The sequence below is a fragment of the Mustelus asterias genome, chromosome 10 (assembly GCF_964213995.1).
Source record: "Mustelus asterias chromosome 10, sMusAst1.hap1.1, whole genome shotgun sequence".
NCBI classification, from domain to species: Eukaryota; Metazoa; Chordata; class Chondrichthyes; order Carcharhiniformes; family Triakidae; genus Mustelus; species Mustelus asterias.
Window position 1 is genome coordinate 5,407,696 of NC_135810.1, and position 12,154 is coordinate 5,419,849.

The 12,154-nt window shown below is 39.3% G+C and overlaps 1 protein-coding gene across 14 annotated transcripts in view; it reads right to left on the reverse strand.

The window, feature by feature from the left end:
• mbnl2 (muscleblind-like splicing regulator 2) overlaps positions 1 to 12,154 on the reverse strand; it is a 114,008-nt gene that overhangs the window by 10,756 nt on the left and 91,098 nt on the right. For 5 of the 14 annotated variants that reach the window (XM_078221524.1, XM_078221521.1, XM_078221520.1 and 2 more), the window contains one exon: positions 11,403 to 11,497. The exons of the other annotated variants lie outside the window; for them this stretch is intronic. In XM_078221524.1, coding sequence (XP_078077650.1) covers positions 11,403 to 11,497 — 95 coding nt within the window. The remainder of the gene's footprint in view (positions 1 to 11,402; positions 11,498 to 12,154) is intronic. 14 annotated transcript variants of the gene reach the window in all.

Here is a 12,154-nt window from a genome sequence, read left to right on the forward strand (position 1 = left end):
ATCCAGCTCCTTTTTGAGGCATTCACTGGCAAAGCATTTGATTTTGATAAGCGTCTAAGGAAACTATTTGTTCCTATAATTCGAAGTATTTTAGCACTGGATGCCCAACTTGCTTACTTACATTGCTTTAAATTTAACTTAAACATTGGATAATTCAAATGTTTTAAATGCAATAAGTGGATTAGCGGCCCATTTATTTAAGTCTGAGGAAAATGGTTTCCGGTCCCAAGGAGGTTTTTCAGTTGGCAAAGTCACGGATGAAAAACATCTCTAGAAATACGATCCAGAATGCTATCGAGAAATAGTCCAATAGTCCAACTTCTAGATCTGGAAACCAAGGCAAATTCCACACATTGTCGGAGTTAAATTGTTAATTTTCATAGTTACCAATGTATGTTTATTGCAACTGAGCAAAAAAAAACCATCAGAAATTAATGGATAAATAGTTGATTTTGGAATTATTCTGTGAATCTGCAACATTATATTCTCAGCAGGGTTGTAAAGCCAACTGTAACAATATTTATTCCATGACAATATGCCAAGGTAATCACACACATGCTCTTGTTTTAATTGCCAATAAAAACAAATCTTGTAATTCATTTGGATTTTCTAACCTATTACCAAAACAGAAACCTAACTTTCAACTGAAACCATTGGCAGAATACATTAGAAACCATGATTAAATGATTTTACTACAGTAAGCCAATTACTGTAATATAACAAAGGGTAGCAAGTAAACCGGGGGTTGTGGGGGGGGCACGGCAACTGCAGTGCTTAGTCGCACTGCTGCCTCACAACACCAGGGACCCAGGTTCAATTCCAGCCTCGGTCATCATCTGTGTGGAGTCTGCACGTTCTCCCTGTGTTTGTGTGGGTTTCCTCCGGGTGCTCCAGTTTCCTCCCACAGTCCAAAAGACACGCGGGTTAGGTGGATTGGCCATGCTAAATTGCCCCTTAGTGTCAAGGGGACTAGCTAGGGTAAATACATGGGGTTACAGGGTGTGATTGTGGTCAGTGCAGACTCGATGGGCCGAATGCCTCCTTCTGCACTGTAGGATTCTATGATCTCAACTGTTGCTTGGTCATGGCCACAAGAATGGTAATGCTGAGCGAAGTACCTCAATGGACTTCTCTCCCAGAGCAGCAGCACAGGAGGAAATACTATCCTCCCTGAACAGGGACCACCACATATTATTTTGACAATCACATCATAGCCCGAAACAGAATGCCTGTGACCCTGAATCCAGCTCTCCTGCTGCATTGAAGCTAGTGGAGGATAGTTCATGTTGGCACGCTGCTACTTGTCAGTGCCAGCTGTGTGATCAATGTTGCCAAAGCGATGAGTTGACACACAAGGCCAACTTTACAGTCTGATGCCTCGCTTTTCTGCAACATTAGATTTTGAGAAGCGAATGGAATGCCTTTAAATCAGCAAAATTCTGAATAAGAAGCTACAATATGAGTTATGCTGGTTTAAGTATGACTGGGACTTTCTCAATTCATTATGATACATGAATTATCTTCAGTGGAAATTTAGGGAGCAGGCACACAAATACCTCTTGCTCAGAAAGAAACAGCCTGAGCTAAGAATCAAACCGGATCAGGAGATTCACATCACAGAGTCATAAAGAAAAATAAAATGGGAGCACTGTAGAAGCTGAAGTCAAAGACAGCAGAATTACTAACATTTTGTGCAACATTAAAGTTAGATTATAGAAAACGGTAGAGATAGATTAAAAGCAAAAAGAATTATGGTTGCCAAAGTTTGATGTACAACCTAATATTTTTTGCAATATGACAAAAATGTTTTCAATTAGGCAATCAGCAGCTGGAATTTAAGAATAATATTACCCCAATAGTGCCGCTTAATGGGTAATCTCAGAATATTCCTGAATTAAACTGATTACATGGGCAAAATAATGTATGTTTTCCCCACTTTTATTAAGATACATGTGCTTATAAACTCTTCAGATGTAAAATAGAAATGCACACACTGGAGTTTTATTAACTCTGAACATTTCTAGCAAAATGTATAAAGAATAATTGACAGTTAAACTGTCATAGTCGGTATGCATGCCAGACACTTCATCAATACGAAGAACTTCAGATTTTTCCAGAGTTTTCTCTCTCTGGTACTTGAAAAGATACCAGTGTGTGAAAACTATATCAACAGTCATTTGGTAGTACAGAACTGGAGTATTTCTGAAAAAAGACATGCTGTCAAAGCTTTTCATCTTGCACTCACCAAGACAAATTTGCAAGAATACCAAATGTAAAGGGAACAACAATTTATACTGCATGAGAAGGTAGTGCTGATTTGGTTGGCAAGTGGACACTGATTGGTAGAGGCCTTGCCATGGAGAATGTGCCAATTAACATATAACTGACAGTTAATGGCCAAACATTGTTTAGACAAATTTAAACAGCAATGCTCAAGAAACTATATTATTCATTAATCATTTAAAATAACAGCCAATGAAATATCCTCATGACCAGATTGCAAAAACATACCAGAACTTTCGAAAGCTTTAAGTTCATGCAGGCAATTATTAGGGATGTGATGATTTAATTACACTGATCACTTCCTACTAGTTTCATTTCATAGCCAGCTACAGTCAACATAATTACAGAATAAAACATTATGAATATGGCAAGCATTATAGCAGAAGCCCTCTCCCTTGTTTAAAAATGGAAAAAAACACATATCTAGCCAAATCACTATAGCATACCTTTCCCATGTTTCAGAAAGCAGCAGTTTAGGCAAGAACAGTGGCCCGAATTGAAGTCACGACAGATGGGTAAAGCTTCCACTCACTTCGATAAAGGATAGGGTATTAGCAGGTTGAACAAAAGTTAGTTGAAAGACATACCACAGGGGAAGAGGGTAGGTCAGTTTAACAAGCCAACAAACAGTGCAAGCATTAGTTTCGCATTGCAATGACAGAAACAGGCAGTCTTAAACACAAAACAAAGGAGACACTAAAGATGTAGATAAGACTTTCATAGCTTTCAACTTGATCTGTACTGACCTCACATGATTATAAAAGGTTGACTTTCTTAAAGTGGCCATTCAGCTTCTGGATTCAGGACTGAACATTTAGAAAGTAAATTTAAATTATGCATATCATGTGAAAATGTACTGTATTAGAAACCCAATCTAACAATTTAGTTGGGAACGTTTTGCAATCCATTGTCAATTAGAAGCATCTGATAAATATAAATGCAAATTTTGTGCTTTTTAAAAAATTGTGAGCATTAAATAGTATATCTAATTAACCACAATGGGGCAAGGGGTGGGATGGGAAGAGGAGAACTATTTATAATGATGCACATCTAGAAATAAATAACTTCTGAAAAGTTTGACAGGTACCCTGGGCATATTTAAATACTGGCGTCCTTAGTGAATCAAGAACAAGGCATGCAAACTCTACACAGCTGCATAAGCAATATAAAAGCTTTGATGAAAGCAGTGGAAAATTATGATCATTATGACTACACACAGTGCGCACTGATGTGCATGGAACTGCTGAACAAGTTCTTCACTACTGTTTTGTCATTGCAGCAATGCGTGAAGAAGTGTCCAAATTTAAAATTAATTGTTTGGATATCTTTCAGCCGCTTTAAGACTTTTTAAAAAAGATATTAAAATGCAGGCATTATTTTAATGTTTTTCATCTGACTCATGTAACCGAAGGCTACAAACAAAACCAGTTCCATACACAATGATGCAAACTTCTAACTATTTTTTCATCAGCCTGATAAAACCAGGAAATAATCAAAGAATCTAAGAGTCAGACACACAAGATTTCACCTTCAATAGATCCGATTTGGACTCTCGGCTGATTTGACAGAATGCTTTTGTTTTCTGCCACTGGCACAAATATCCACTGATTATAACATTTCTAACTTACAGGTTGCTTGATTAAAATACAAATTTTCTCCTCCCACTATGGGAAACCTCCTTTGAAATATTGTTCCATTTCCATTTCTGGACATTAACACAAGAGCTTTTACGCAGTTTTTAAGATTTAAAAAATAAATCCAGCAATAAGGGATATGATCCATTAGCAAGCAACAAACGGGAGCACTTTTGTGAAGAAAAGGGAGGTTGGTTCTACTTATGCTGCAACTGTTCAGCATGTACTTTGCTGTATGTCTACAGTAGTGTTCACAGATGCAGCAATAAAGCTACATTGCATTCTTTTAATATGCACGGAAACTTGCAGGGTTCTAAGCAAATACAAATTTAAGAAATCTTATTGATGACTAATCGCATATGATGATAAACAATGGTTCATGAAGAAGACAGACACTTGACAAATGCTCTGGAACACCCTGTTGCTCAACATGGTCCATAGTCGACATCTCCTACAGATGGAATAGAACTTTTTTTCCCACCCAGTGTCAGATTCTGGAAATATTATTAGAGTGAAATAGTGTTAAAAGTAACAAATATGCTTAATCCTTGATATTTAAATGTTGTTCAATTGTCACCACTGTGCCACAATTGTAGGGGGTTTCCTGAAAACATTAATACTCTGAAATATTTTAAAATTTTTATTTTTGTTTAAATTCCACACTGGTATATTTAGGGGAGAATGATTTTACCTGACATAATCCAAACATTTCTACTCAATAAAAGGAGTTTTATACCAGATAATGCAAATTCTGAAATTGATGTATCTAATTTCCTTGTCACTCCATAGAAAGATGAATTCTGTCACAAGTTTAAACTTTCAGTAAGGATGGCATCATGTTATCAACTAAATGTCTGGAGGTAGGTGTTATCCAATATGTTCAAATGATTTTGACTTGTGAATCTAAAGTACAATTTTAAACTTTGTGGATGACACAAAATTTGGAGACTTGGTGGGGGTGTGGAGGACAAGCAGGGCTTGGGGGGGGGGGGGGAGAAGAAATGGCAGCGTTAATACAGAAGATTATGAAGAAAAAATATGACAATACTTAAATTACGAAATATGTATTTGGCAAAAGAATTTCTGTACATATTTGTACAAATAAAAAGTGTGTGCATGTGTAAGAGATGGTCTACTTTGACAGGAGGAATAAGAAAAGTATAAGTACCTTGGAAAATAATTTTCTAAATGGGGTAGTGAGTGGAAGGATATTGGGGTACAGACACACAAATCACACTAATTAAGGATGTAACAAAAGCAAACAAAGCATTGAGGTTCATTTCCATGTGGATAGAACTAAAAAGCAGGGAAATTATGTACAAGTTGCATTGAACCTTGGTTAAACTACGCTTGGAGTACTAGCACTGCTGCCTCATAGCGCCAGGGACCTTGGTTTGATTCCAGCCTTGGTGACTGTGTGTCTGCTTGCATGGCTTTCCTCCGGTTTCCTCCCAGTCCAAAGATGTACAGTTAGGTGGACTGGCCATGTTAAATTGCCCTTCGGTGCCCAAAGATGTGCAGGTTAGGTGGATTAGCCATGGTAGATGTGTGGGGTTGCGGGTATAGCGCAGAGGGCCTGGGTAAGATGATTTTTCAGAGAGTCAGTGCAAACTTGATAGGCCAAATTGCCTCCTTCTGGACTGCAGGGATTCTATGGTTCAATGGTACTGTCTGGTCTCCATATTTTGAAAAGAAGAAAGAGTTACAGGAAAAGCTACAAATTTAAAAAGAGATTTAGAAGGATGATATCAAAAGCGCAAAGTTATAATCACCAGGAAAGATTGAATAGGTTGGAGCTCTGGAGGCTGAGAGGTGACCTGATAGATGTCTCTCAGATTTTGAAAAGGGATGGTAGGACAGATGAAAAGATGTCCCCAGGGAGGGAGCCAAAAGAGTGGTCAGAATGCAGTACTCACTACCGCAGGGAACAGTTGAGGTGAGCGATGGATTCATTTAAACACATTAAGCAGAAAGGCATGGGGTGAGATAGGTTAATAAGTTGAGATGAAGCAAGGTGGAGAGTGCTCATGTGACACAAACACTGGCATGGAGCAGTGGAGCCTGTTTTTGCAAATTCCAGCTAACTATTGGAAATAAAAATACTTTCCACAGCTGTGCTAGTTATCTGTGGTTAAATATAACGCTGCCATAAAGGATATTTATCTAGAAGAAAACCAGGGGGTCTGTCTATAAGACAAGAAATTGCTTCCTTTCAAATTGCCACCTGATCCTTTATTATTGTTTTCAATTTGGATTACCACGGGAGAGAAACTGCATCCTATCGCTGTAGTGAGCAGCAGATCACTGCATTAATGCATACTATCATCAGCAACATAACTTATTTGAAACCACCTTGGGGCTGAAAATAAAAATGAAGAATAAGAATGTGAATAATGAAGAATCAATTATCAGCTGCTGGGTCTCCAGAAGATGCATCAAAGGGAACGGAGGCTACAAAGTGTGCAGGTCAGTCATCGTGCTGCTAAATTCCATTCAAAACGCACAAGCAATGTTCCAAAGATCACAAATGATATCCTATGTGACTATGACCATTCATGCTTCACCTGTCTGCACCCTTGACATGACTGACCACGTCATCGTTCTCGGACATCTCTCCCACTATTGGCTAGCTGGGGGGGGGACTGCACTCAACCTGGTTTACTTCTTATCCACCCAGTCACAGCCAGAGAATCACCTGCACTGCCTTCTCTTCCTGCTCTTGCACTGGCTTCTCTGGCGTCCCCAGGAAACGACCCTTGGTCCCCGTATTTCTCACTGACCTTCTTCCCATCAGCATAAGTTCTGGGTTTCCCAACTAACACTACTCTCTTCTACTCTTTTCAACCTTGGTAGAACTCTGTACCATGGGACTTGGGTCTTTATGTGACTTCCAAAACATACCAAAAATAGACAAGCGTATGAAATAGGAGTACAAGTAGGCCATTCTGCCCCTGCTTTAATCATTCAATAAGATCTGTTTGTGTTTAGAGTTCCACATTTCCATCTACCCCCGATAACTTTTGACTCCTTTGCCTAACAAGAATCTATTTACCTTTGCTTTAAAAATATTCAGTGGCTCCACCTCCATTGACGTTTGAGGCAGAGATCCAAAGTCGCACAACTCTCAGAAAAAAAATTCTCATCTGTCCTCAAAAGATGATCCCTAATTTTAAAAAAATGCCCCTCACCCACAAGAAACATGCTTTCCATGTCCACCTTGTTGAGACCGTTCAGGATCCTTTCTCTTTCAATCAAGTCACTCCTCACTCTTCTAAACTCCAGTCCAACCTTCCCTACTAAGACAACCTGCTCAATCGAGATATCAATCCAGCAAACCTCCTTTAAGCCACCTTGAATGCTAATTTACATATTTCTTTAATAAGGAGACCAGAACTGCACTCAGTATTTGAGATGCGGCTTCACTGATGCCCTGTGTAACTGGAGCATATCATCCATATTTTTTAATATTTAATTCCTCAAGTAATAAAGAATAGCATTCCATCAGCCTTCTCGATTACCTGCATACTAATGGTTTGTGATACGTGCACTAGAAATATCATGCAGAAACAAAATGAAATAATTACAGTAATCCCAAACCAAGGGAGACACACAAAAAGAAACAGCACTAAAAGATGAAAATCAAACAAACGGTATCATTTCAGCATACAACACAATATGGGTGCAATGAAACCAAGATCAAATCTTCATCCACAGAGAGTTCGAAAATATATCTTTCACACTGTATCACAGTGGAGCCCCAGAGGGAACACAAAATTGAGGCCAGGGAAATCTGACCTGGCCTCCAAAGGTGAAGTCCAGAGGGGGTGATGAGCACAAAGGACCAAGCCAGTGGATTCAATGCAACTTTAAAACCCACTGTACAAGCCACAAAGCTTCATCTTTTGAAAATCTACAATGGTGCACATGGAGCTGTGTGAAACTGGGCAACCAAAAGCAAATCAAAATCAACTCTTCAACTATGGTGACAAGAATGGGGTTTTGTAGCAAAATGAAATAGAATCAGGTTAAACTGTGATCTATGAAGAGAAAATAATGTATGCTTTGATGTCATGCACCGTTTCTACTTTTCAGCCTGTTGCATGCAAGTTGGAAAGGTACAAAATTCCTTTTTCAAGATTTAGTTTTTCCTTTATAAAAGCAAATTACTGCGGATGCTGGAATCTGAAACCAGAAGAGAAAATGCTGGAAAATCTCAGCAGGTCTGGCGGCATCTGTGAGGAGAGAAAGGCTTTGACAAAAGTTCATCCAGACTCGAAACGTCAGCTCTTTTCTCTCCTTACAGAGCTGCTGAGATTTTCCAGCATTTTCTCTTTTGGTTTTAGTTTTTTCCTTCTTCCACTGAGCTGTATGTAATCAAACAGCAGATGAACCACTGTTTGGGATTAAGAATACTTTATCATAAAATCAGAGAAGTAGGCCATTCAGCCCAAGAAGTCTGCACCGACTCTACAACAGAGTAATTTACGCAAGCCCACCCCCGCCCTATCACTGTAACCCCATGTATTTACCCCATGAATCCCCCTAACCTACACAGCTTGGGACATAGGGGGGATTTATCATGGCCAATCCACCTAACCTGCACTACTTTGGACTATGGGAGCAAACTGGAGCACCTGGAGGAAACCCACGCTGACACGGGGAGAATGTGCAGACTCCACATAGTCACCCAAGGATAGAATTTAATCCAGGTCCTTGGTGCTGTGAGGTAGCAGTGCTAACCACCATGCTGCCCTCATCTTTCACTTTAAAATTAAGAATATTTTGAAAGTAAAGTCAGAAAGTTGCAAGAAAATTCAGCTGTGATCCAAACTAGACTTTTGCCTATTTTTCTACCTTGAACCATAAGGTACGGTGCAAAAAGAGGCCATTCAGCCCATCCAAAAAAAGAGAAAAAATAAACCAGTTACTCAATTTTAATCCCATTTTCCAGCACCTGGTCCTTGGCCTTGCAGCTTCCAGCACTTCAGATGTAGATCCAGGTAACTTTTAAGTGAGTTGAGCGTTTCAACCTCAACCACCAACTGAGGCAGTGAATTCCAGACACCCACCACCCTCTGGGGGGAAAAAACTTTTCCTCATGTCAACTCTAATCCTTCTATCAATCACCTTAAATCTATGCCCCCAGTATGTGACCCCTCAGCTAGGGGTAAACATGTCTTTCTTGTCTACTCTGTCTAGGTCCCTTATACTTCTGTACTCCACAGTTAGGTCAAACCTTAGCCTCCTCTGTTCTAAGGAAAACAACCCTATCCTATCCAATCTCCCCACATAGCAGCAATTTTCAAGTCCTGGCAACATTTCTGTAAATCTCCTCTGCTGTCTCTCCAGAAGAATTATGTCCTTCCTGTAATGTGGTGACCAGAACTGTACACAAAACTCCAGCCGTGGCCTAACCAGCGTTTCATACACTTCCACCATTACATCCCTGCTTTTGTTTTCAATATCTCCCCCAGTAAAGGAAAACATTCCATGTGTCAACTTGTCCACCTGTCCTGTCACCTTCAAGGACCTGTGGACATGCGTTCCAAGGTCTGGGACTTCCTCCACCCCTCTCAATATCCTCCCATTTATTGAGTATTCCCTTGCTTTGTTTGCCTTCACGAAATGCATTCCCTCACACTTTCCCGGATTGAATTCCATTTGCCACTTCTCTGCCCACTCAACCAAACTGTCGATGTTGTTCTGAAGGCGACAGCTACCCTCTTCACTATCAACCACACAGCCAGTTTCTGTCATCTGAAAATTTCCCAATCATGCCTCCCACATTTAACTCTAAATCATTAATATATACAACAAACAGAAAGGGCCCTAAAATTGAGCCCCATGGAATATGACTGGAAACTGCCATTCACAACAACATCCACCGACTATTATCCTTTGCTTCCTGCCAGAGCCAATTTTGGATCCAACTTGCCACCTTCCCCTGTGTCCCATGAGATCTCTTTCTTTGATCAATCTGCCATGTGGGATCTTGTCAACTGCCTTACTAAAATCCATGTAGACAACAATATCCATTGTACTACCCTAATCAATCCCCCTTGTTAGTTCCTCAAAAAATTCTATTAATTTAGTATGGCACGATCTTCCCCTAATAAAACCATACTGATTAGCCCTGATCAATCTGCGCCTTTCCAAATGACAGTTTATCCTGTCTCACAGAATTATTTCCAATAATTTGCCCACCACTGAAGTCAGACTGACCAGCCTATAGTTTTCTGGCCGATTTCTCGTACTATTTTATTGATGCAGATTAAATGTTGGTAGTAACCAGGGCTGTTTGCTATTACAAGCATTGAGGCATAAGTATTTCTGGGAAAACAAATGTGTTTCATGGGTGCTGGAGTACAGGAAGAAAGTGTCAACAAAACTACACTGAGAATATTTTTTTTTCATAATGGTACACTGCCATTTTTAATAAAGGCCAAAGCCAAAGGAAAGGATTCAATTCCAAATTTTAGTTGTATTAGTAAGACCTATTTGAAGCTAGAGTTAGCAGCAATTTTTAATGTTCATTATTTTATCTTTCTGTATAATCTGTAACATGTTGAGGTGTAGAAATAGGATATAGTTATAGAGACAATAGAAAGACTTGGGAGAAATTGTGTTGCAATGAGTACCATCAGATCCTAGAAATCAGCCATAGCTCCCCTTCCTTCACCATAGAAAGCATGACCAACATGGTGGTGGAATTCTTGCTGACTGCTAATATCTAGCAGGTTCGATGAAAGCAATCTTCCACTTTGCCCTTGAAGAAAGACCTACATATTACATTTCAACACTCCCTGTTTTAAGAATCGACAAAAACCCTTCCAACAGCGGCAGTGGACTTGAGGTACAGCTAGTTATCATTTTGCCCAAGTAAACACCACGCCTGCTTCCACTGAATAATCAATTCTTCGTATTTCTAAGATAAATTCTTAAAAAACAACACAAGGTTTCTGTCCGTATATATATATCAATATAAAACAGTGTTGACTCATCATGCCACTCGATTTAGTTGCAAAAATGTGAAAAGTTACATTAAAAACACAGTATTTTAAAAAAAAACAAACACATTTCCTCCAAAATAGATGGCATGTTCAGGAACAAAGGAACTTATCTAGAAGTATCTTCCAATTTTTTGTGTTCATACCAAAAGTATTTACTTAATAAATTATGTTTTGCTGTGTAGCGCAACAACAGTGCAATTTTGTTTTAATGAACTTTAAACAAAAAAATGTGATTAGTACAGCGAGGTTGAAATTAATGAAAAATAATGCAGCACAGAACACACAAAAAACATACTGTTGTCTGGGATAAATGACAACTCTAAACAAGCACCTGCTCGGCAAGTATTCAATTTGGTTTTCCGGCAATCGGGTGTTTGACAATTTCACCAAGATTTTAGAAACGAGAACTCGTTTAGAGTTGTGGGGTGGGGTGGGGGGGGAGGGTTTATGAAAGAAAGCTGTAAAAGGAGCAAACCTGATTGGCTGTAGCTGCTGCGGCGAAGGGAACGCTTGTGGCAGGTGTTGTTGCTGCAGAGACAGTGGCGGGCGTAGCACTGTGCATCAAGGGTACTTTCAGGAGGGGAACCATGGAAGCAATGAACAGAAGGGTGCGGCACATGGCAACCATGACATGTGTTGTATTTTGTTTTTGGGCATGGCAGATATCACATAGCAGAAAGCCATCGTGGAGGGAGGAGGAGGTTACACCAGCGGGTGACATGCAATCATAATGCAAAGCAAGGAAGCATGGGAGAAAATTAAAAAAAAGAGAAAGGAAAAAAGCTTATTACAATCACAATTAAAAAGGACCAATGCCAACATAATCAGTGTTTCCCAGAGAACATACAATAGGAAGCTAGGGGGATGGGGAGAAAGCAACTTCGAATATTCTTCAACTTTCCTCCCTTCTTATGGTATTAAGAAAGTGTAAACAAAACTACACTGAGAATATGTTTTTTCATAATGGTACGCTGTCATTTTTAATAAAGGCCAAAGCCAAAGGAAAGCATTCAATTCCAAATTTTAACTGTTATATACTTTAAAAGCTTTTATCAAAAGATAGGTCAAATAAACTTAATGATGCCTGCATTGGTTTTGTTGTTTTCGAATGTTCGTTAGTAAGAGAAGTTTTTTAAGAATGTACCTCCCTGAACTTCTCTGGGAGACTCTGATACATAATATATTAAGACTTGATTCTCTAACTTACTTCGAACAGATTCAACGTTA